Source organism: Talpa occidentalis, unplaced genomic scaffold (assembly GCF_014898055.3).
Source record: "Talpa occidentalis isolate TD23 unplaced genomic scaffold, MPIMG_talOcc4v2.1 talOcc4.5, whole genome shotgun sequence".
Taxonomy (NCBI): Eukaryota; Metazoa; Chordata; class Mammalia; order Eulipotyphla; family Talpidae; genus Talpa; species Talpa occidentalis.
The window spans coordinates 421564-446331 of record NW_023604861.1 but is presented as its reverse complement, the minus strand read 5'-3'; the positions used below and the strand labels follow the sequence as shown (position 1 = coordinate 446331).

Genomic DNA, 24768 nt, shown 5'->3' with positions numbered 1-24768 from the left:
GCCGTGGGGCGACAGACCCCCGGGCAGCCCGGGGAGCCGTCCTCGACTTTGATTTGAGAGAATAAGTCAGAAGGGATAAGCTTTCAGGCTTCCTTCTCCCCACAATTAATGTTTTTTCTTCAGCAGGTTGAAGTAATTACTTGGAACTGGTTGCAGGAAATAAAGTGGAAATTTGATGCCCGCAGCCTGGCTGGAAAGAAAGGGGGGAGGGAGACAGGTGGCCTGATATCGCGTGTCCGGCTGCCGCGGCGGGGGCGGCGGGCTGGGACGGGCGTGCAGACGGCTCCCCCGGCCCTCGGCCGGGAAATGATTAAACTGACACGAGAGGGATGGGAGAGGAGGCCCTGCCCCCGCCTCCACCCCCCACCCCCCTCGCCCGGCACGCGGGCTGTCGCGTGAGGGCAGGTCTGCACAGAGGCCTCCGCCCAGGTGAGGCCTCGGGCCCAGGGCTCAGATCTGCACACCGAGCTCACGGCAAGCTCGGGGGAGAGCCCGCCCGGAGCCCACCTGCGCCCCCGCCCAGAGCCCCCCAGGGGCCAGGCGTCTCAGAGGGCTCAGGAGACCCACGGCCGCCCCACCGGCAGCTCCAGTTCATGAGGGGCACCCTGTGGGTGTGCGAGCCGGCAGCAGGGGCAGCCCAGGCGCACGTCTGCAGCATCTGTCCAGGAGGCCTCCCTGCCCCGACTCTGGCTGCCCTTGCACTCCCGCACTCACACCCCGGCCGGGGCCCGCATGCCTCGCCAGGGTGGGATGTGGGGGCCCTGAGCCCTGGAGATGCAGACCACGTGGGCGAGGGCCCCGCTGCCGGCCTGCTTGCTTCTCGGGGCCAGGCCACACTGGGGTGCACGGCCCCCCCACACGGCTCAGGGCGGCTGGTGACCTGGGCACATCACCCTTCTTAGTCTCGCTCCCTGCTGTACGATGGGCCCGGGGCCAACGGGCGCCGGAGAGAGGCCGGCAGGCAGAGGCGCCGCGGGCCACGAGAGTCTCCCCTCAAGGGCAGGGGCTGCAGCCCCAGGGTCAATCAGCAGTCGGGGGTCTGAGTGAGGGAGAAGAGGAAGAGGCACAAGTTCTCTTCAGAATTTAAAAGCAGCAATGAAGCCAGGGAACGCGGCCCTTGCAGCCCGACCACGCTCTGCCCGGGGGGCCAGACCACAGAGCCGCCCAGCGATGCTCATGCCGCCCCCGGCCCACCCCGGTCACCTTCTGTGACACGCCTGTCCCCCCTCCCCCGGCTACACGCAAGCTTGTGCCCCGCCACAGGGCCTGGCAGCCCCCATGGACCCCAAGGCGGCCCCGGCAGGTGCCTCTGCCCCAGCAGCGCTGGGCATCCTCCAGGCCCAGGCCTGGCCGCCCCACCTGGCCTGGCCCTCAGCCCAAGGCTCCGCAGGAGAGGTGTGCCCTGGGCCTCGGAGCGCCCGGCCAGCGCTCTGCCCTGTCCTGGGAGGTCCTGTAGGTGATCCTGGGACAGACTGTGCTGAGGGGCTGTGCGGAGGGGCGTGTGCAGGCCGCAGTCACCTGAGGGTCCCCCGGCTGCTCGCCCACTGTCCTGCCCCTTATTGCCCCCATGGCCCCCAGCCCATGGCAGGGCTGGGAGGCCTGCTCAGCCCCCATGGTCCAGACACCTGGCACGCAATGGCGGCAGCTACCCGGCCACGGAGACCAAGAGCCGCCCAGCCTGTTCTATGCCCTGTCACTGGCTGTGATGCCATCAGGGAACATGTTTGCTCTTGCGTCTAAGGAGCCCGACACTTAACCCAATTTGTGGCCACTAACTGACTCGGAGTGTGGACAAGACCGGAATTTTACCTCTGCCAGCTCGCACCCCCGCTGGCACCCCTGCAGCCAGCGGCCAGCCTCTGCTTTCCTGGGGCGCCGGGCAGCCCTGCAGCCAGGGGCTTCCTGTGGGACCTGCGCTGAGAGCCTCAAAGTCCACCGCCTTGGCGCTGGGGCCAGGCCGGAGAGGGCAGAGTTCGGCTTGCTGACAAGCCAGGAGGGAGCACCCCACTCTGTGGGGAGGCCCCCCTCAGGGACCGCAGCCTGAGGCAGCAAGAGGCAGGGACCAGCCCCACGGCAGAGAGCTCGTGGTGCAGGGGCTGGCGGCAGCATGGCCCTAGCACACCCACCGAGCCTGCACTTGGTGCGTGACCAAGCCCCATCTGGACCCTCTGCTCACCCCCCGCAGGCTCCTGTCCCTGGAGGCCACGCGTATGGCTGTGGTGCTGAGGGCGGGGCAGCCAAGGGGCAGGAGCCAGGGCAGGTGGGCACTGCCCTTGGTGGCCTCTCCAGGGGCACTGCCCATGGCGGCCCTGGGTCTGGCTTGGCCTGCAGACTCAGCGGTGGGCATCTTTGCGTGGGCAGTGGGCGCAGGAGGATGCTGACTCGGAGAGTGCTGCGTCCCCATGGCCAGGCCTCCTCCCCAGGCCCTCGGGGGCGCCCATCCCCTAGGTGGACCTGGCAGAGAGTGTGACCATGTCCAGAGGTGACCTGGACCTCCAGTCAGCAGTCAGGAGAGCACGGTGCCCACAGGCCCATCCTGCCCGCAAGAGCCCACACAGAGGCCACTCTGGGGAGCTCGCAGGCACCCCGGGCTTCCCCCACTGTGTCCTCAGGCTGGTATACTCCTGCTGCCCATCGCTGAGGCAGAGCCCAATTAATCAGGCCCGGTGCCTCCCCCTCCTCCTCTGGCGGGGGCAGAGCGCTGGCCGGGCGCTCCAAGGCCCAGGGCACACCCCTCCTGCAGAGCCCCGGGCTGAGGGCCGGGCCAGGTGGGGCGGCCCAGCCTGGGCCTGGAGGCTGCCTGTCCAGCGCTGCTGGGGCGGAGGCGCCTGCCGAGGCCACCTCAGGGCTGCGGAGTGAGGAAACCTCCCGCCAGCAGGACTCACGGGCTGGGACTTGCTTGAAACCAGGGGTCAGGGAGGTGGGCCTTCCCGAAAAGGTCAGCTAGACTTTTCTCGACAGGCCCAGAGCCCGCCAGTCCCTTAAGTGTCACCTGGGTCAAGAAGGCCCTGGGGCCGTGAGGGTTATGGGTCACTTTGGGCGGGGACAGGGCTGCCCAGAGGGCCCGAGCTGTGTCTGAGTCATTTTCCTGCCCGGAGGCCCTCGGGCCTCTCAACACTCACACTCAACACGCCCTCGACTGCAGTGTGGGGGGATGTCCAGGGCCGATTTTTCAGGGCCCTGACACGTCCCCTCTGCTGAGCGTGTCATCATCACTCCTGGGGCGGAGATGGGCCCTGTCCTCTCGCCGGCCGGCTCCATCATCCTGGGCATGGGGCGCCGTGCGGGGCAGAGGCCTCCTCGAGGGGGCCGGGGTGTGAAGCAGGGGCCACGGCCACCATGCGGCCCACCAAAGGTGGGCACCGCTGGCCTCAGGGGCCCTGTGGAGCCCGGCCTGAGTCACGTGTTAGGGGAAGTCCTGCAGCAGGCTCCAGTCTGCAGCTGAGGTCCACTGAGGAGACCACGGCCTGCCGGGCCCCAGCCCTCAGCAAGCGGCCGGTGCGGATGTGAGGGGAGGTGGAGGGCTGCGAGCCGGCCAGTGCTGACCGAGGGGGTTGGTTTCTGTCGCTCAGAACGCAGGTGTCCGGGCCCCACCCGCCAGAGGCGGCTGTCCAGCCCATCGGCCAGGGTCTCTCCAGAGCAGGCAGAAGTTAGTCCAGGGCGCCCGGCGGTCGCACAGTGCCAGCTGGGCTCCGCGAGGGGTGGGCCTGACCCCCGTCCCCCTCGGGCAGCGCAGAGGAGGCTGTTGTTTCCTCGGGAGCACCCCCTGGGATCCACCAGCGGGTCTGTGGCCTCCAGGAGGGCCTGAGGGCCTCTGGGGGGCGCGTGGGGGGGTGGCGCCCCATGGGGCCAGACAGAGAGGGCCTCTTGTTGCGCTCCGGGGGCCGCAGGAGAGGCCGCTCGGAGCCCCTGCCTCGCGGGGCGCGGGGCGCGGGGAGGCCGGCCAAGGGGCCGGGGCGGGCGGGCGCCCGCGCTCTCGCTGCCCAGGGCTGGGAGCCGAGCCTGACCCCCGCGGCCACCGAGGCCGCCTGGGCCAGGCCGCCCGCAGGAGACGCCCCCCGCGCCGGGCACCCGCCCTGGCCGGGTCTGCGCCAGCCTCTGGCGCTGTCGGCGGAGACGGCCGTCCCGGGCAGGCGTCCGGAGGGGCCCCCCGCGCCCGTCCCGACCCCGCGCCCCGCAGGGCACCGCCCGCCCGCCCGAGGCGAGGCGGGAGCAACAGGGCGTCGGCGCTCCGGGCCCCCTGCCTGCGGGGCCTCGCCTCCCAGCTGGGCTTGGCGGGGCGCGGGGCGCGGGGCGCGGGGCGCGGGGCGCGGGGCGCGCGGGGCGCGGGGCGCGCGGGGCGCGGGGCGCGGGGCGCATGCTCACTCCGCTCGTGACGCGCGGGCGGCGGCCGGGCCGGGCCGGGCCGGGCCGGGCGGGGCGGGGCGGCGGGGCGGGGCGGCGGGCGGGGCGAGGGCGAGGGCGGGAGCGCCGCGCGCGGGCAGAGCAGAGCCGAGCGGAGCCGGCGCCGAGCAGGCCGCGCTCCCCGCCCGCCGCCCCGCGCGGACTCCGGCGCCAGCGCCCGCGGCCAGCGCCCGCCCGCCGCCCACCCACCCCGGCCGCCGGCCGGGCATGAGCGCCGAGGGGCCGCGGCCGCCCCCCGCACCGCCCCGCGCGCCCGGGCCGTGACCGGGGCGGGGCGCGCGGCCGCAGCGGGCCGGGCCCATGGGCGCGCCGAGCCGGGCGCGGGGGCGCTGAGCGGCGGGCGCGGCCGGCGGAGCCATGGACTGCGGCCTCGCGCGGACGCTGCTGCACAGATGCGTGAGTGCCCGCGCGGGCGGCGGCGGGAGGGCGGGAGGGCGCGGGCGCCGGGGCCGCTGCGCGGAGCCGAGGACCGTCCCCCGGGGCCGGGCGCGCTGGGCGCCGGGGCAGCCTGCGGGGCGAGCCCCACCCCGGCTGCCGAGGGGCCCCGGGCTCGCCGGGGACCCGCCGGAGAGCAGCGAGGGCCGGCGCGCGCTCCTGGAGGGGCTGCGGGCCGCTCTCCCGCCCGTCGGGGCCGCTCGTGCCGGGAAGGCGGGGTCGCCGGGGTCCCAGCACCGCGGAGCCCGAGTGAAGTTCCGAGTCTCCCCCACGCAGCCCGCGAGCGATCAGGGGAGGCCGGGGCGCGCGCGAGTCGCCGGCCCGCGGGGGCTCCTGGCCCCGAGCGCGCGGGCTGGGCTGGGGCGCACAGGTGTGCGGACGGACAGGTGTGCGGGCGCACAGGTGTGCGGGGCAGGCAGCGCGGGGCAGGCTCCCGGCGGCTCCCCGCGGCCCGGGCAGGAGGCTCTTGGCAGGGGCGGCCCGGCGGGCGGAAGTGGCTCTTCCCGCCCAGGAGGCCCCCACAGGTTCCTCCCCGACACTGACCTGTGCCCCGTCGTGGCCCCGAGGTCAGTTTGTCACCTGCACCTGAGAATTCTGGCGGGAGTGGGGGGGCGAGGCGGCGGGTCCTGGCCCTGGTCCAGTTGTGCCCCCAGCGGAGCACACACAGGTGCCACCTTTGTCCTCTGTAATAAAAGACCTGGCTGGAGCCGGGAGAGCGGGAGAGCGGCTTCCTGGAAGGGCAGGGCGGGCCTCCCCCAGGGCCAGGGCCAGGCCTGTGTCTGCCGCCTTCCCGCCATGGGGGCAGGGGCGCAGGTCGCTCGCCTTAGAGCTCAGTTCCCCTTGGGAGGAGAGCGGGCGCTGCCTGGGCTGACCCGACACCCCGGCTGCCCCCGCCTGCCCGCCCGCACGGCTTCCCCAGGCGCGCGCCGCTGGAGACCAGTCACCCCGTCCTCACGTTCTCCCCGGCTGCGGTCCTGGACCCTAGAATCCAGCTTTTCCTCCAGCCGGGTCCCCAGTGTTCACCACCAGCTTCCCCGGCCCGCGTGGGCCCCCAGGCGTCATGTCTCCCCGTCCCCCAGCCCCGCGTCTGCCGACCTCAGCACGTCTGCCCTCAACCTGCTCGTTGGTCTGCGGTTAAATTAGCCTGACTTTCTCCAGGCGCAGCCCTGCTCTGCGCTGGCGACTTGGCCATCCTCTGACGGGGAGGCGGCCGCGGCGCCGCAGGGGAAGACGGGCCGCCCCGGCTGGGTCTTCCCGCTTCCCCGCGGCCTCCGGAGGCGCGTTTCACACCCGACAGTTGATCTGCCCGGAGCGCTCCTGCCCGCGGGGCCGGGGCTGCCAGGTCTTCTCAGCCCCTGCCGAGGCTGCGGGCGGGGGGAGGCTCTGGGCGCCCCCGGGAGGCAGGAGGGCCGAGGTCCACGGGGCCACCCCCTCCCCGAGTGCTGCGGGGCGCAGAGCCGTTTTCCTACGTGACACGGGGTGTATGGCCACAGAGTGCTGGTGGGGGCTTGGCACACTTTTAAAAATATTTCCAAGGAATGGATGGAGTGCTCATATCGCCTCCCGTCCAGAGACGGGAGGGGAGCACATGCCAGTTCATTTGCCAAGAGAGCAAGTAGGGGGGGCTCCCCGCAGGTTCCTGGGCTCTGTCCGGTGGGCCTGTCTGCCCATCCGCTGCATCGGGGCGGCACCGCCACCCCTGGCTGCGCCCACCTGCCCACCTGGGGCACAGGCGCCCACTTGGGAGTGTCGCTTGCCGGGGTGCAGTCTCCGCGTCAGCAGAACTGGGGCCTGGCGAGGAAGTTTGCCCCGGCGGTGGTCCCGAGAGCGCGGGGCCCTGTGAGGCCGTGCAGGCTGTGGTGGGCACCACGTGGCGGGACGGGCTGGGTGTCTGCGGCCGTGAGCCCAGCACTGGGCCCAGAGGGGACCAGGGAGGAGACGCGCAAAACAGCAAAGCAGGAGGCCCTGGGGCAGGCGCGCCCTCCAGGCCGGGGCAAGCTCTCGGGGAGCGCGTAGGCCTGGACAACCTCTGATTGGCCCTGTCTCCCCGTTTCCATTTGGAACATTGCACTTGCCTTCACGCAGCGCAGGTGCAGAGCTCGCTCCAGCCGTGCCCCCCACGTTCATGACGCCCCGAAGTGGGGCGAGCCGTGCCCCCACCCCTCTGCTCATGGCCCCGGGCGGGGGACAGCTGTGCCCTTTCCAGAGTCCTGCCCACGTCCACTGCACGGCGCCTGCTTTCTAGGACACGTCTTGAGACGTAAACTTCTTTCCTTTCTGAAGGTAGATGTTTGCTTTGAAACAAGCCGTTACGCTCGGATTTCCGTTGGAAATGGAGGCCTTCAGAGGCCGGGCTCAGTGTGCAAGGCCCCTCGGACTCTGTTCTCAGTGCCAAGTGTCCGGCCACGGAGGTCAGTGTCCGGCCACGGAGGTCAGTGTCCAGCGTGAGGTTACCTGTCTGCTGAAAGACATCAAGCGCTGTGTTATTTTGGATTCTTTCCTGGCCGCCCTGTGATGGGCCTTCTGGAGCCGCTGCTGGGCCAGCGCTGAGCCGCTCCAGCTGCCGCTGGTCAGAGGCTGAGACGGAGGAGCGTGTGGGGTGCAGCCTGTGGGCCCTGGGGCTCCTCTGGTGGACTCTCTGCCGCCGCTGGGCGCCCCCGCTGCTGCTGGACCCTGGCGCTGACCGGAGCAGGCGGTCTCCTGCGGGGAGAACCGGTAATTCCGCTGGGCGACGGGCCTGCCCTCGGGCAGCTGAGGGGACGAGGACAAGATGGCTGGGCCCAAGCCCAGACTCACGCTGCTCTCGACCAAGATGGCGCAGTTTCCTTGCGGTTGCAGTTGGTGGGGAGTGGCTTTGACTGGAATGTGGGTGACCTTGAGCCGGGGCCGCTGACCTTCGCTTGGGGGCTGGTGTCCGAGACCTCATGCGGTGGCCAGGCCGGTGGGGATGACTCTCCTTGCCCTGCCCGAGGCGCCTGTTTTGCTCGAAGGCAAGGGCCAGGACCCTGGCAGGGCGGAGCTGCGTGTGCTGGTGGCCAGGGGCCTTGGGCCGCGCCCCTCCATGCCTGGGCTGTGGGTGCCCAGGGCTGCAGTTCCTGGGGCGCCCCAGTCTTTGGGCCGGGCCCACCCGCTGCACCCGCACCTGGGCTGCTGGCGACTTCTCGCCAGGCCGTGCTCTGGGCCCCTGTTGTCCAGAGCAGTGTCCCCCACGGGGGTCAGTCTCTCCCTGGCCCTGCGAGGGCCAGCTCAGCCCCCACCATCCTGGCACATCCTGGCTCACCTGGAGTGAGCCCCGTGGGTACCCATGAGCTGGTGGAGGGCCCGCCAGGCTGGCTCAACCCGCAGTACTGATGCCGGGACACTGCCTGGGGCAGCTCCGACAGCCCCCAGTGGGGAGGGACGTCCCACAGCCAGTGCCTGGACATCCAGGCAGCGCCCTCCACCTCCCTCCTGGCTGCTGCCACCAGCTGGGGGCCCTGCTAGGTGTCCGCCAGGCCTCCAGGCCAGGCCTCTGTCCCCCAAGCCTCCCCCCGCAGCCTGCGAGCAGCTCCTGGCACGGGTGGCCCCGCGCATCCACCCTGAATGGGCCTCTTCTCTGGGCGAGGTCACTGCAAGCCGCCGCGGGGGCCCCGAGGGACACGCCGAGGTCTCCAGGGGCCTTTGAGCCAGACACGTGTCACGTGATGCCTGGCTCTTGGACCCGTCCTCGGTGGGGGGGTGGGGGGAAGCCCCCCAGGGCGCCCGTGCTGACCGCCTGCCCCTGCCCTCTCGGTCCCTGGCTTCTCGTTTTCCCAGGGCTGGACCCGCTGTCTGCAAGGCCACTTCCTGTCGCGTCCCTGGGGACGCCTGTCCCGGCAGTGCTGGGCTGTGGCCTGCGTCAGGCCAGGAGCAGCCCCGCCACGGGCATCCAGGGAGGCCCAAGGCCCCCACCCCAGCTCCCCCTCCCCTGGCAGAGGCCAGTCCTTGACCCTCCTCATGGCAGGCCTTGAAGTCTTTCCCGCGGCTTGAGTGGAGTGGGAAGAGGTCAGTCCCTGTACGAGGGCAGTGCCCACCTGCTTGCCTTTGCTCTGGTCTCCTCCGCGGGGGCCCCTCCCTGCGCCCCCTCCTGCCCTTGCCCTGCCCCTGTGCTGTCATCCTGGACGGGCCTCGTCTCAGGAGGTCAGGGGTCTCGCGTGGACGTGGGAGCAGGCCCTCCCTTGGGCACCGCCGGGCTCCATGGCGTCCAGGTTCCCACTGCAGGGCCAGGCTGGGGGCGACGGCGCGGGCTCTGCCGTCCTCCAGCCGCTCCTGTCTGGTGAGGGCCCTGGCCTGCGGGCCGGGGGAGCCTGACGCGGTCAGCCCTTGGCGGGCCGGTGGGGAGGGCCGGCCGCTGGGGCTGGTGTGCACGGGGGTGTAGCTGCAGACACGTGCCTGCGCCCCGCCCCGGAGACAGGAAGAGAATTTCGAGAGGTTTGTTATTTGTGAAAAGTGTTTGCTCAAAGCCCAGTGACTGCCGGCAGGGCAGGGAGGCGGGTCCCTGGTCCCCTGGCCCGCACGAGTGGAGACCGGCGCTGGGCAGAGGCCCTCGGCGCGGCTGCCCAGGGCCCTCCGGAGGCCGTCTGGCGGGCCTGCAGCCGTGCCCTCCGCCCTCTCTCTGGCCTGCCCGCGGCGGGTGCGCCACCCCTTTGAGGGGCCTTTCCCGGGAGCCGCGGCTTCCACTCTCAGGGTGGGCGCCGTGGCTGCGTGCTGACCGCGGGGCTCAGTGGCCCCTGGGCTTCCAGCCCCGTCACCGGTCACCGGTCGAGCGTCACACCTCACCTGGGAGCCGCCCGGCGCCCTGCCCGGCAGGCAATCCTTGGAGGTGATAGAAAAATTCACAACAGAGGGTGGCCCCGGCGTTTCTGGGGCACACGCACCCCGGGCCTCCCTGCCTCGCAGGAGCCGCCTGCTCCAGGGCCTCGCAAGGGCCAGGCAGGGGCTAGAGGCGCAGACCCCCCAGGGCTGGGCAGCCCGATCCTCGTGGTCAGCGTGGAGGGAGGGACAGGGTCTGGCTGGCCGGGGCCGGGGGAATCATTTAGGAGCCGAGCCTGCGCCCCGCACCTGCCTGGGGCCCGGGCGGCCCGGGAGGGCCTGGACTCACTTCCTTGCCCCCTGGCGCTGGCGGGTCTGCGGGCATGACTGGGGGCAGGGCAGGCTGTGCTGAAGTGCGGGTCAGGGGTCACTGGTGGCTGGGGTGGGAAGGGACAGGTGGCCCTGGCTCAGCATGGAAGACCCAGGCCCTGAGGCCGCCGGTCCCAGGAAGGGGGGGCTGGGTGCTGTGTGACCCCAGCTTCTTTTCTGAGCCCAAGACCCCAACAGAGGGGCAGGCCCCACCCCCCGCCCCCTCCCAGCCAGACCCGCTTTTCCACTTCTGCGGAGCTTGGGAGCTTGTAAGAGCCTCTGGTTTAGACTGGAGACTTAAGGAGAGGCCTCCCTGGGGGTGCAGGGGTCAAGCTGTCCCCAGCACTGCGGCCTGAGTCCATCCCGGCCAGGGAGCTACCCACAGGGCGCGGCAGCCCTCCCGCCTCCCGCTGCGCCTCTCAGCAGTGTGTGTTAGGTCCGTCTGCCTGTTCTGTTCCCCACTCTGTTTCTGGGGAGTCCTCTCACCCCCCACCTCTGGCCTGCACCCCAGCTCTTGGATGCATAAATAAATATTTCTTTAAAAAAAAAAAAGGCCTGAAGTGGGGGCCAGGGAACCCCACCTGGAGTTGCTGGTGGTTAAAAGTCAAAACAAAGGGGAGAAGGAGCCGCTGCTTGAGGTGGGGTTTCACGTCTTCCCAGTGAGGAGGGGGACCGGGAGGGAAGAGGGGAGCAGGAGGGGATTTAGGGGCCTGCCCCCCACCCCTATGTCTGGGGTTTTGCTTTCACTCTGGAGGTGGCAGAAAGTGGGGGTCTTCAGAATCCCCCTGGGTCGTGGAGCCTGGTGGAGAGTGTGGGTGCAGGGGTGCTGGCTCTGGGGCGGAGGAGAGGGCCTCCCCAGGACTAGTTCCGAGCAGACAGGAAAGGGGATCCTGTCCCAGCCCCCCTGGGGGACCAGCCTGGCCAGGTGGGGTGCCCCCGCCCCCGAGTGTCCAGCTTCCTGCTGCAGTGCTTCCCACACCCCAAAACCTGCCCCGGTGGCTGGCGGCCCTCTGGGGTTCCTTGAGGGCGGTTCCCACGGCCTTTTGCCCAGCTGGGTCGCCCACTTTCCCAGGGAGGGGTGCAGCCCTGTCCCCACTGCAGGGGTGGGGGGTCCCCTCTGGGCTCTTCTGGGACAGTTGTGTGGAGAGCACCGGCGCTAACCGGGATCTTGCGCCCCAACTTCTGAAGATAAGGGGCGGAACCTCCTGTGGGGGGCCTGGCTGGGAGGGGGCGGGGCCTCTGCTCGCAGGCGTGAGCTGGTCAGGGGGAGGCCTGTCCACCACCGTGCCCTGGAGGGCCGAGGCCACAGGCTTCCAGGGCACAGCAGGGGCAGCGACTGCTGCTCCCATCAGGAAAAGGCCACAGGCCACCCTGTCCTCTGCTTCCAGGGCTGCCCCCCACGGCCTCTATCTCCGCTCCAGCCCTGGGGCGTTGAGAAAAGCCTTTCAGGCTGGGGCGCCCGGCACACCAGGGGGAGGGGGGTGCCACCGTCTGTCTCTAGATGTGCCCTCTTCCCAGAGCCTCCACCCCAGCCCAGCCTCTGGCTGTCCTCCTGTCCCCCAGGGAGACTCAGCGCCGGGGTCTGCCAGCCTGGCCCGTGGGCAGCTGCCCTGGCCTGCAGGCCTGGAGCGTGGCCCACCCGTCCCCATGGGAGGCGGGTGCCACCTTTCAGATCTGCGCCTTCACACCCTGCTGCCACCATTGGGGGGATGGGGGCGCTTCTAGGGAGCCACTGAGACCCCCCATAGAGAACCACACTGTGCAGATCCCCCAGTGTGTGACCAGGCCTTGGGCAGGGGCCTGGGCCGGAGCCGCTGCAGCTGCTGTGGACAGGGCGACATGAGGCCAGAGCAGGGACTCTGCCCCCACAGAGCCCTGTGGGCCGTACTGTCTCCTCTCAACCGGGACGGGGCCCTGCAGGATGCACCGGGCCCCCCACGCGACGCCCCTGTGTCTGGGCTAGTGCAGCGCGAGGCCCTCAGGGCCGGCTGTCTAGGGGCAGCTGGGCCACACTTGTCCCCTTCATGGCCAGGGCCCGGGGGCCCACACCTGCCTCCCGCTGCTTGTCTGCTGATGCTGCTTCCTGCGATGCCCATTGACCCCGCCCCTGAAGGCCAGGTGCCCGTCGCTGGCCCCTCAGGAGGTAGGCACCTGGCACTGGACCTGCCGGGCAGCCGCTCCCACCCTGCCTGCTCTTCCAGCCCCTGAGCCAGGCCCCCCCTCAACCGCCCCTGCCAATTCAGGCCACAGCTGACTCCCAGCACCCGCTGCCTGCAGGCATCGCCCCCCCCCCAGCCCAGCTGGAGGCGCGGCTGTCCCGGGGGCAGGAGGGGCAGGGAGTGGGGAAGGCCCTGGGCTGTTGCCTGGGATGGATCATGGGGGCAGGCTGCGATCCCAGGCAGAATTCCCGGCAGCTTCTGGGTTCAGACCTGGGCTCCCCGCCCCCTCCAGGCCCTGGGCCTGCCTGCTTTCGCCAACCACAGTAATCGGCCGCTCCTGCGGCCCCGGGACAGTTTAGGGAGCTGAGTCTGCTGTCCGGGGGCGGCGGCCTCCCGACTCAGCGGGCGAGTGGGCCAGTGCCCCCGGCCAGGTTCCGCCGCCCCTGCCCCCCAGACACCCTCGTGTGTGGAGATGCTGGGATCGGGGTGTGTGTGTGCCCTGGACTGCACCCCACTGCCCTGTGGGGGCTGGGGCACGGGACCCCAGATGTACACGTGCCCTGCCCAGGCTTGGCTGGAGACAAAATACAAAATGAGAAATAAAATCAGCTTTTTTACCAAATCAGAAGGAAACGTGTGAGCAGGAATGGAGGCTGAGCCTTGGTGCTTGTGCACGAAGGTGCAGCTGCCAGCCTGCCTGCAGGGAGCCCTGCTGTCCCAGCCTCCTGGCCCCGCCGCCTCCCTGCCTCCCGGCCTCCCCACTTCCCCACCTCCCTGTCTTCCTGCCTCCCCTCCCGGCCTCCCAGGCTTCCGGCCTCACAGCTTGGCTGCCAGGGTGGGGGTGGGGGCGCCTGGGGCACTTGGTCAGGTGCTCTGAGCTACGGAGAGGGTGCGTCAGTCTGCGAGAGGGTGCGTCAATCTGCGGCTCCTCCTCGTTGACGCCTGGCCTGGAGTGCGTCCTGAGGAAGTGTGGGGCCCCCGGGGTGGGTGCCCTGGCGGTGGGGGGGCCGCATGCCGCCCCGGAGGGCACCTTCAGCCCGGGCACACCTGACCCTGTCGCCAGCCTGGCCACTGCGCTCTGGAAGGGGCCTGAAGACCCCGGGGGCACCTGCCGGGGCATCCTTATACTCAGGCAGCAGTTCAGGGCAGGGCATTCTACGTGAAAAGGGAGCCTGGCCTTTGGCAGGCAGCTCTGTGTGGAACAGCCCGGCCTCTGGGTGGCAGAAGCCCACGAGGGCCAGGTGCCAGCCACCGGGCTCCGATAAAGGGGTGCTCGGCGGGCCCCAAGCCTGCAGTCAGTCAGCCACGTGGACAGAGTGTGGGCACATGGGCCTACTCGCGGGACGGGGAGCCCCAGCCTTCCCGGGCCCCAGGCTGCGTCCTGGAGCTGGCCCCCGGGGGAGGGGCCTGGAGAGGAGGCGACCCCAGGGCACCTGTCCCCAGGCACGGCCACCCCTGGACACCCATCAGATGTCCTTGCTGGACAGGTGCCATCTGGTGTCCAGGCTGCTCTGGGTGCAGAGGCCCAGGCTCGGCCTGTGGATGAGCACGGGGTTGGGGGACGGGGTCACTGTGGAGGGCCTGCAGCAGCCCCGCCCGCCCAGCACCTGCCTCCCCTGGGCACGGCCCCACCCTGCGGCCGGGCTGGGGCTTTGGCGTGGGCCCCCAGAGTGGGTGTCCTGCTGCTGCCCGTCTCGGCCTGTTGGTGGCCCCCGCATCTATCCACATGCTTTGCTTGTTTCCAGTCAGGCTTGTGTTTGGCTGTTCGTGTTTTTATTTTTTTTTTTAAAGATTTATTTACACAAGCACTGGGTACAGTCAGAAGCGCGGGAGGGTGAGAGGATTCACCAGAGCCAGAGCGGGGAGCAGAGCAGGCAGAAGGACCGAAGTACACTGCTGAGGGGAGCAGCGGGCGGCAGGAGAGGTCTGCGGCCATGCGGGACCCTCCTCCGGTGGCCGGGGAGCAGCCGGGGATCGAACCGGCGCCGCAGAGGCTGCGGGCAGCTTCACAACCCAGCGCTCAACCGCTGCGCCACCGGGGAGGCCCTGTTCATGTTTTTAAAGCTTCCTAAGTGGCGCTGACCGGCCCAATGAAAACTGTTGGAGGGCGGAGCGGCGCGGCAGGAAGGGGGGAGGGGGCGGTGGGGCTGGGGGTGCAGGCCAGCGGCACCTGCTCCGGGGATCGAGGGTGTCTGCGCTGTGCGAGGGTGTCTGGGTGCACGGGGCCACCCGCTCGCCATGGCCTTTTGCCCGGAGAATCGCGGGTCCTGCAGGGAGAGGCCCAGGGCAGGCAGGCGGGGACTGGCAGGCGGGGCAGACGCTGAGTGGCCTCGGGCTGCGCCCGCTCTGCCCAGCGGTCGTGCCAAGACCTGCAGGCGGAGGAGCCGGGCAGTGCTGCCAAGACACGCTTTTCTTAGAGAGTGTGTCCCCCGCGCCGCTGTCGCTACAACTTTTTGCAAATGGACAGAAGCCACCAGGCCCAGCGCAGGAGGGGTGCAGCCTGTGACACTTGCGGGCAGAGCCAAGGGCCCCCCGCGCCCCCTGACCGCTGGGTCTTGGTCACCTTTAAGCTTTGTGACCACGCGGCAGCTGCCTGTTCCGAGAAGCGACCTCGGACATGTGGGCGACTCCTAGTCGGGGCCAGGCTGCCTCTCGCGGCCTCCCAGCCAGCCCCGGGCGCCCAGCGTGGAAACAGCGCAGAAAGGGGCTTAAAACCCTCTTGTCAGCAGAGGCCGCAGCCCCGGGTACTCAGCGTGTGGTCAGCACCCGCAGTTGGGGGAGCGGAGGCCCCTCTCTGCATCTCCCTGCACGCGGGATGTGGACGCCGCCCGCCACCCCTGCCCACTCTCCAGCCCTGACTGCGGGGGACACCAGCCAGCTTCTGCTCTGGCACTTTCGTGTGGCCGCCCTGGCCAGCCCGCTGGTGCCCACCCCCCGTGTGAGGGACGTTCTCTGGCCCCCAAGTCCCCGCTAGTGCCCCCCCATGTGAGGGACGTTCTCTGGCCCCCAAGTCCCCGCTGGTGCCCCCCCCGCCCCCTGTGAGGGACGTTCTCTGGCCCTCATGCCCGGGAGGTCATCCCTCACCCCGTGGGCCTCAGCCATTGCCTGTCCCCGGCTCTGCCGGCAGGGGCGGCCCTGGGGGCTGTGCCCGGCGCCCCAAGCACCGAGACCCGACCGACACCCTGAACGGGGCCTGCTCAGGACTCGGTTTCTCCTGGTTTACTCAAGGCCTCCCCAGGGTTCTGACCCCCACTGGCCTGCTCTGTGGAGGCCGCTGGCTTCACGTTGTCACTGACCTGCATGACGCACCGGCCACTCCCTGACCCCGCTCAGAGCCGGGGCCCGGGAGCAGGGTCTCGGCACCCGGCGGGCTTGAGGCCGTGGCCCACTGGCACGGGGGGGGGCCCCTTCCTGCCCCCGGGTGCGGCCCTCATGCCCGCGTGTCTTGCAGTGCACGGGTGAGGAGAACTGGGTGGACAGCCGGACAGTCTACGTTGGACACAAGGAGCCCCCGCCCGGCACCGAGGCCTACATCCCTCAGCGGTTCCCCGACAACAGGATCGTGTCCTCCAAGGTAGGCCCCGCTGGCCGGCCGGAGCCTGGACTATGGGCTGCACCTGCCCCGCCCCAGATCCAGGCCTCCTGCCTGGGCCTCGGCCGCTGACCCCCAGGGGCCCTCTCCTGGAGTGGCTGAGAGAGAGACACCAGACACGGGGTGTCAGGGGTGGGGCGGGGGGCGGGGCTGTCGTCTGGGGGAGCCCAATGCGCACGTGGGGAAGGACTGTGGGCCCCGGCGACGGGGCAGCGCCTGGCTGACTGGAGCAGAGGGGACGCGCTGCTGTCCAGGTGTGAGCCCGGGCGTGAGGGTGGGTGCCGCGCTCCGGCCTCTGTGTGCCGCGGCCGCCGGGCTGAGGGGCGCTCGGCAAGGACACTGGACAGAGGAAAGCGCAGCCCTCCGCCCCGGGACCTTTCGCTGAGGCGTCTCTCCGCGAGCTGTGGGTGACGCAGAAGAACAGTCGCTTCCACCCAGAGCCTCCCGGAGGCAACGTTACCCCAGGCCAACCCGCCGGACGGGCGTCGTGGCCGCCGGGGCTCGCGGCAGTGGCCGGGCGCCCGCCCCGGACACGGGTCCTCGCAGGCCTTCGTGGCGGCGGCGAGCGCCGGCCTGGAGCCGCCCGGGGGAGGAGCCCTCGCTGCCTTCTCCCTCGGGGAATGAAATGAGTTACTTGTTGTGACGTTTAACTGACGCGCATCCCTTCTCGCAACAGTGAGCATTTGTGCAGAATGTTTGATTCCTCCCCTCGGTAAAATGCCCCGGACCCCTGATGTCTCGGTTTCTAGTTTGCCTGTGAGTTTTGTCTTTTCCCCCGACCCCTTGTTCAGCTTCCCTGTGCTCCTCCCGCCGGCGAGGCCGTCCGCGCTTCTCTCTCTGGCTCCTTCCACGGAGCGTCCTCGCGCCGGCTCGTCCCTGCTGCTGCGGGCGGCGCGTCTCTGTGGAGGGCCGAGGAGGGTTCCGGGGGCGCAGAGCGCGGTCTTCTGAGCCAGCCCCCGGCCGGGGCATTTCGGGGTGTCGCCAGGTCCCGGCGGTTGTCAGCAGCGCTGCGGTGAGCGCAGGCGCGCGGGCTTCCTCCCCAACGAGCGGTGTGTGTCTGGGGGAGACTCCGGGAGTGGAGCCGCGGGGTCGGGGTAGCTCCATGTCCAGTGGCCTGAGGGGCGTCCCCGCGGCCCTCCGAGGAGGCCGGGCCGGTCTGCGCCCCCGGCGGCGTCGGGCTCCCTCCGCCACGTCCTCGCCGGCAGTCGCCCTGGTGTTTCCGGGCCGCGCCGTGCTCCCGGCCGTGGGGGTGGGGTGGGGTCTCGCGTGGTTTTGATTTGCACGTCCCTGGTTATCCGCGACGAGCGCGTTTCGTCCACCCGTGGGCCGTTTGCGTTTCCTCTTTGCACGAGCGTCTCTGCGGCTCTCCCGCCCGTGTCTTGACTGGGTCGTTGGCTGTGTTTTTGTTGCGTCGGGTGAGATCCTTGTGGATGCCTGATCGCGCCCTTCTCGGTTATAAGGAGAGCAAATGTCCTCTCCCCGTCAGCAGGCCGGCTCTGCGCCTTGGTTGTCGTCTCTCTTGCTGGAAGGAAGCTGTTCATCTTCTTCTTCATTTTCTTTGCCCCTGGAGCTGAGTCCTCAAAGGCGTCTCTGCAGCGTGTGTCCTGGGTGTTGTGTCTGTTCTCTGCTCTGTGCATCATGGCTCCAGGTCTCGCAGTCAAGTCTTTTATCCATTTTGAGTTGATCAATCACCTTTGCAACGTCCCCCTGCACAGCCTGGACCCTAGAAGGCCCGGCCCCCTGCCAACCCCGGCCACATTGTGCCGCAGCTGCACTTGTCCTGACACCCACAGCACGAGGGGGCAGCGTGGGCTGCTCTCCCGACCCCTGAGTCAGCCGCTGGACACCTCAGAGCCAGCCACTGGTTCGCGCTCTCCACTTACAATACCCCGCGACCCGTGGCTGGTGTTGAGGTGCCCCCGTGGAGCTCCACCAGCACCCGCCATTCTCCTGTTTGCCGGGCCTCCTTGCTGCCTGGACACGGCCCCTCACGCCCCCACATTCACCCCGGAGCTGGCTGTGTGCCTGCATCTCTGACTGAGAGGCCGTGCTGGGGCCGGAATCCGGGACGCAGCTCCCGGGGCCTTTCCCGGGCTGTCGGGTAGAACCAGCGGGAGGGAGTCCCCCTGCTCGGAGGCACCTGCCGGCTGGCCTGGAGGAGACAGCCTCCTGCCGGGGCCCCTCCGAGGACCCGTCTTCCAGTCCAGCCATCACTGGGTTTTGACTTGGATGAATCGATGTGGAATCTAGAACTTTCCACAGTCATTGCACAAACAGCTCCAGATGTATGAGAAACACAGGTCGACTTCTAAAGCCTGTATTTGCAAACAGGTCTGGAGAACATGCCTATGAGCAAACCTGTTTTCTTGGGAAGGAAACTTTTATTTCTATCCTGGAAGCTCTTGAGCTGCCTCGCGCTCAGCACCTCTGCTCCAAAACAGAGGACTGGCTGCGTCTCGATGGGCAGGGCCAGCACTATCTGCACCGGCATCCCCGGGGACCGACTCTTATCTCTTGGGGACACACTGGCAGGGGATGTTTGAACAGGAAGCCAGAAATGCCTCCCAGCAGTGCCGTCTCCTGTCCCCCCACAACAGACCTGGTCCGGGGGGCGAGCCTCGAGCCCACGACTGCCCCTGAGGCACCCAGCCTCCATGAGGACAGGGGTGGCCGGCGCTGGCCTTGCTGCATCCCTCACAAAGCTGGTTGACCTGTACCCTCCTGGGTGGGGCAGCTGCCCCTCTGTCAGCAGCAGGCACTGTCTAAACCTTGCCATGTCAGCTCTCACCACCCTGTGGGGCCACTGCCAGCTTGTTCTTGAAGGAACTAAGGCCCAGAATGAAGCAGATGAGACCACTCTGAACCTCGTGCCTGACCCTGGCCCTGTACCCTGTGGGGTGCCAAAACAGCCTCTCCACAGTACCAGCACGGCCTCCACAGTGCCAGCACAACCTCTATACAGTGCCAGCACGGCCTTCACAGTGCCAGCACAACCTCTATACCGTGCCAGCACGGCCTCCACAGCGCCAGCACAACCTCTATACAGTGCCAGCATGGCTTCTGCATGGTTCCAGCTCAGCCTCTCCACGGTGCCAGCGTAGCCTCCCCACAGTGCCAGCACAACCTCTGTATGGTTCCAGCACAGCCTCCTCATGGTGCCAGCATGGCCTCTCCACAGTGCCAGCACAGCCTGCACACAGTGCCAGCACTGCCTCTCCACAGTGCCAGCGCAGCCTCTCCGAAGCCTGCCATGGTGTTCCCTAGGTCTGTAGCATCAGTGCTTGGCGGACACTGGCTGGGGGCCATGGAGGGGGGGGCCACTGGGTCCAGCGCAGGAGCATCGTGGTAGACGTCCCGGCCGCTGCCTGTTGACAGCATGAGGAGCAGGATGCCAGAGTGCCTCTGAGTGCCCGTCAGCACGTCCCTGGCAGTGGGCTCAGCTGCCGGCACACGCCACATGGCCAGCAGTCATGGAAGCCGAGACAAGACCAGAGCAGACAGGGCAGGGCGGACACTGGGCCCTGTGGTGAGGACCAGGGCTCGGAGTGAGGTTAATGGATCCTTTTCACAAGGGTTGCTGATTTCACGTGAGTTGGTTATCAAGAAATAACGACCTGCTGGTGATGCAGACAAGCAGAGGCTGGTTGGCCCGAGCGGGACTGGAGCTCTGTGCCGCCCTGGGGCTCGGCTGCGGCTCTGGGACGTGAGGCCCCACGTGCACCAGGGACATGCCAGTGCGGAGACACAGGGACACGGGCAGGGACGCAGCGGTGGCCATGGTGGGCCTGCAGTGGACGGGGCGTTCCCGGGACCGTTCCTTGGCAGCGTGACCGGGCGCCCTCTGCCCGGGGCCTCGCTGTTCTTGCCATGTGCCCGAAAGCTGGTGGGCGCGTGGTCAGCAGCTGGGGCTTCATCCGCCTGGGATCCCACCCTTCGCCCGCGTGGACAGGCCCTGCGGCCATCTGCGTGACTCGAGAGCCTGAAACCGTGTGGGTTTGGCTGCAACACCCAAGGCATTGGCCGCGGCGGCGAGGTCGACCTGGCGAGCGTCCCTGGAACACGAGTGCAAGGTCGTCGCTGAGGCTCCTCTTCGTGGCCGCGGGCCGGCGGGCTCAGCTCGGCAGGAGCCAAGCCAAGGAGGAGTCGAGACACGCCCGTGACCGCGGACTGGAGGCCCCTGCGGGCCCGCGTGGTGGCCGGCGTGGGCTCCGGCACATCCTCAGGAACCCCCGCCGGGCAGCGTGGCCTGCGCACCCTCTTTCCATGGCGAGGCCTGGCAGCTCCGCTCCCGCGTCTGTGAACGGCTCAAGCAGGCCGCGTGGACCTGAGGCGTCTCCAGGCCGTGTTTGCTGCCCCGTCTCCTGGACGCTGTTGCCTGCATGGGCGCTAGGGAGGCTCCTCCTTCGGGCACACTGAAAAGTCGAGCCAGAGGGGGGCTCGGAACCAGTGACATGCCCGCCCCTTCGGACACGGGGGAAGGCTTGTGTGCGTGTGCATGTGCGTGCACATCTGAGTGTGACTACACACGCGGGCCTGTGTGCGTGTGCGGGCCCGCGTGTGCTGGCAGCCCGTCCCTGGCGTCAAAGCCGCTCCCATTGCATGGTCCAAGTCGTGACGCTGTCCTAGCCCCGGGACCCGTCACCAGGACGAGCCCGAGCGGGAATCCGTCCAGTGGAGCCTGGACGGGCCCCCAGGTGGGCGCAGGTTGCCGGGAGGGACCCCGCCCGCACAGCGGAAGCAGAGGCACCAGCTCGGGGCCACGATCCATGCGAGCGTCCTGCGGGCCGCGGGCGGGGCGGGCAGCGCCGTGGCCGGGCACGTGACGCGGGCCTTCGTTCCTCCTTTGTCCAGTACACGTTTTGGAACTTCATACCCAAGAACCTGTTCGAGCAGTTCCGGAGAATAGCCAACTTCTACTTCCTCATCATATTCCTGGTCCAGGTGAGGCGCCTCCCTCCCCCCGGTCAGTGCGCGCTCGAGGCCCCTTGTGGGCGCTGGCCAGAGCGCGGGCCTCGCCCTGCCATTTCTCTTCCCTGAGGGTGAACGTTTCTGGTGCCAGAATGGGGCTGACCACCCGCCCTGCCCACCCTCGGCCCCCGCCCTGCCCCTGCCCAGGCCCTCCCCCCCGCCCCGGGGGGACACCACGGCAAGGATGGAGAGAGTGGAACAAAGGGGCTGGAGAGCAGTGGGGGCAGTGGAGGGCCATCGAGTGTCCGCGTCAGATTGTCCGAATGAAGTGACTCAGGAGGCAGCAGGGCAGGAGTCCTGGGCCGGGCGCCCAGGCTGCCCTCGGGTGGGCGGCCTCCGGACACGCGCTCTGATTACAGCTGATCATCGACACACCCACCAGCCCGGTGACCAGCGGCCTCCCCCTGTTCTTCGTCATCACCGTCACCGCCATCAAGCAGGTGGGGCTGGAGGCGGAGCTGGGGGCTCCAGCGGCCGCCTTCTGCTGTTCCGCGCGGGAGCACTGGCCCCTTCTGGGCGGTGCCGCCGCGAGCCTGGAGCAGGCGCCCAGAGCTGGAGGGGCAGGCGGGGGTGAGCTAAACGCTCTGGCCCCACCGTCCCCTGCACGCGTGCTGGCGGGCGAGGTCCTCTGGGAGCGTGGGCACCCGCCACGGGACCTGGCTCGGTCCTGGTGAGAGAGGCCAGTGACCAGCAGCACCGAGAAGGCTGCCCCATCCACTCCCGGTTTATCTAGTCCTGGAAATCCCTGTCACCTCGCCCCATTGCCCCTGCCCCAGGCAGCTCCCCGGAAGCACCAGGCCGGTTCCCGGTGTCCAGGTCTTCTCCTCCTGTGGCCGCAGCCTGCCTTGCTGTCCTCCTGACGGCCAGTTGCACTCCCTGGTGCACTACCCATGACTTCTTGCCAGCCACCCGTTCTGGGGACCTCCCCGGGACCTGCCAGCCTGTCCCTGGGGGACCCCAGGGTGTGTGGGGTCCCGGTCACCCACGTCCTTGCTGGCCCTCCGGGCTTAGCCCCATTTCCCTGGCCTGAGGACGCTGAGGCCTTTGCAGCGGCCGTCGGCCTCTTGGCACAACCTTCCGGAGAGCAGCCTTCATGTCCTTGGACTCCGCATCTCCCAGGACGAGCTGTCAGAGACGGCCCGTTTCTGCTTTTGACGTGAACCATTTGCGTGACCGTGTCTGTGGTCAGCGCGTCCTGCGCCAGGACGCTGGGGCCAGTCTCCCCTGGCGTCCTCTCCAGACGGGACATGAGCGCTCAGGCCCGCGTCTTCCGCCTCGTGGCTGAGCTGGCCCGGGTGCCGGGGAGCCGGGGAGACTGGGGCGGCCGTGAGCGCTGATGCACATGGAGCTGCGGGTGCTTCTCCTGACTCGGGTTCGCTCGCTCGGCTCCTGGGGGCACAGAGCTTGGCTCGCGCTAAGACGCTGGAGCAAGCAGGCGAGGCTGGGCTCCGCGGGCAGCAGCGCCGGGGCCTGGAGGGCGTGGCCGCCAGCCCTGCCTGGGAATCCTCTGTGGTCTGAGCACAGGGGCACCTGAGCCCCCCGCCCCCCCCCCGTCCCCCTGGGGGACTCACCTGGGGCCTTCCGGGCAGCAGTGGGCGTGGCCGGGAGCAGCATCGCCACCAGGGCAGGCTGGGGGAGGCCCACACCGGCTCCCTGGGCCCCGGAGGCCATGGGAGTCAAGAGTGCGGGACGCAGGAACGTGGCTGGGAAGGGCGGGGCTGTGGGCGGGCAGGGCGTGGGCGCTGCAGGGCCAGAAGCTCCCTCACTGAGGCCGCCCTCTGCCCCCAGGGCTACGAGGACTGGCTGCGCCACAAGGCGGATGATGCCATGAACCAGTGCCCAGCGCACTGCGTCCAGCATGGCAAGCTAGTGCGCAAGCACAGCCGCAAGCTGCGGGTGAGTCCGGCGGGGGTGGGGGGCTGTGGGTCCCCTGGCTGTCCCTCCTGACACTCCCACCCACGCGGCCCGCCCCAGGCTCCCGAGCCCGGCCTTGTCTGGCTGTGCTGGACACGTCCCTCTAGTGTCCACCCCTGTGATTTTGTCAGTCAGGAGAGTCCCGTGTGGACGCAGCCTGCAGCCCCTGCGTCGGTCCTGCCCGGTGGGGGGTGCTGGCCACCCACCCTTCCCATGCCCTGGATGCTTTCCCAGATTCCTGCTCTTAGGGGTGGTGCCTCTGGCCTGAACACCCAGAACCCACCTGCTGGCCACATGATGACCCCCGAGGGCCCATCTACAGCGGCGGCCCCAGGGTCACAGGCCCCAGCATGAGCCTCGGAGCAAGCTGGTCCTGCCTGTGAGCTCCCTACTGGGACTTCATGAGCCCCACAGGCCTCTTTGGAGACAGGGTCGCCTGTGTTGAGGCGCTCGAGCTGGGGCAGGCCCTTCTCCCCACCGGGGGCCGGCCAGCTGGCTAGGGCACCCCGCAGAGCAGAGCAGCCCTTCTGGTCAGGCTGCTTCCTATGTGTGCCAGCCGGGCGCGGGCAGGGGCTCCTGGATGAAAGACTGCCGGGTGCTGTGGGGTGCTATGGGGCGCTGTGAGGCGCAGCCCAGCAGCCTTCGCACCCTGTAGCGGCAGGAAGGCACAGCTGGTTCTGTGATCCTGCGGACGGGTGGAGCAGAGTCCTGGAGCCCTCGATGGCTTTCTCGGGCTTTTATTGAGCTTGTACATGTAGAGCAGCAACCAGGCGCACGGCAGGCGGGGGTGCCGGGGGCAGGAGGCTGGCAGGCCCCCAAGCCCCCGGCAGGTCTTCACTCTGGGCTTCCCTGGCCTTTCTCCCCTTCTCTCTCTCTCTCTCTCCTGCCTCTTCTCCTGCCTCTGCTTCTCTTGGGGGATATCTCCATACTGAGCCATGGCCGGCAGAAGTAAACAGCGCAACTTAGCGTAACGGCGGCAGGTGCCCCATGAGGCAGGGCCATCCTAATGTCGGGAGGGCAGGAAAACCTGAAAACCATGTCCCTCCATGCCCCCTCCCGCTCTGACCGTGCCTGTCGGCACCTCCTCTCTGACTCCGTCCTGAGGCCTCGCCCGTGTCCCCAGGCAGGACACGGGGCCTGCCCAGAGCGGACAGCCCCTGGCCTGCGGCAGTGGGCCATGCAGCAGGCCCGGCCCAGGACGCCCTCAGAGATACCACCGCCCACCTGCAGGTCGGGGACATCGTCATGGTCAAGGAGGACGAGACCTTCCCCTGTGACCTCATCTTCCTGTCCAGCAACCGCGGGGACGGCACCTGCCACGTGACCACCGCCAGCCTGGACGGAGAGTCCAGCCACAAGGTCAGCACTGCCCCGGTGGGTGGGTGGGACTGGCACGGCCACCTCCAGCCATGCGCTGTGGGGGGCACCCGAGCACCGGGGTGGAGGGGGGCCTCGCAAGGGCTCCTGGAGTGCGTGTAACTTCCCACGCCCTGTGCCGCCGGCTGAGGCCACGAAGCTGTGGGCATCGTCGGGAAAGCGCTGTCACTACGAAGCCGACTCCACTTGTGGGGGCCGGGGCGGGGGCGGGGCCGCTGGGTGGGGCGGGGCTCCTGTGGGCCACTGGGCGCCCAGTCCCACTCGCGCTCTCCCCCAGACCCACTACGCGGTGCAGGACACCAAGGCCTTCCACACCGAGGAGGACATGGACGGGCTGCACGCCACCATCGAGTGTGAGCAGCCGCAGCCCGACCTGTACAAGTGCGTGCTGCGGGGGTTGGGGGGACTGTCAGGGGACCGCAGGGGCCGGGGGCACCTGCAGGGAGCTCGGCCCCCCTCCCACAGGTGCAGGCAAGGCCCTGCACTGGCCCCCTGAGGTCACGGCCCCCCAGGGCGAGTGGAGAGAGCCCCACGTGCCCGGCGCAGACAATCCGGCGGCCATGATGCCTCTTCCATGCAGGTTTGTGGGCCGCATCAACATCTACAGCTCGCAGAGTGACCCCGTGGTGAGGTGAGGACCGGGAGGGCACCCCGATGACCCATGGCCCGAGGGGCTGGAGCTGCCTGCAGGATGCTGCTGTGCCCGGGCTCCCCCCGGGGGCCTGCCCGCCCTGCCCCCATGGGAAGGCCCTGGGCAGGGTCCGTCTGCGCCCTCCCTGG

The 24768-nt window shown here is 69.3% G+C and overlaps 1 protein-coding gene across 3 annotated transcripts in view; it reads left to right on the top strand.

Annotated features, from left to right (window-relative positions):
- The first annotated feature begins 4737 nt into the window (after positions 1–4737).
- Positions 4738–24768, top strand: part of ATP11A (ATPase phospholipid transporting 11A) — a 44669-nt gene continuing 24638 nt past the window's right edge. For all 3 annotated transcript variants that reach the window (XM_037528675.2, XM_037528676.2, XM_037528677.2), the window contains exons 1-8: positions 4738–4800; positions 15589–15711; positions 20581–20670; positions 21057–21137; positions 22486–22593; positions 23842–23970; positions 24266–24369; positions 24569–24619. In XM_037528675.2, coding sequence (XP_037384572.1) covers positions 4762–4800; positions 15589–15711; positions 20581–20670; positions 21057–21137; positions 22486–22593; positions 23842–23970; positions 24266–24369; positions 24569–24619 — 725 coding nt within the window. In that variant the 5' untranslated portion in view covers positions 4738–4761. The remainder of the gene's footprint in view (positions 4801–15588; positions 15712–20580; positions 20671–21056; positions 21138–22485; positions 22594–23841; positions 23971–24265; positions 24370–24568; positions 24620–24768) is intronic.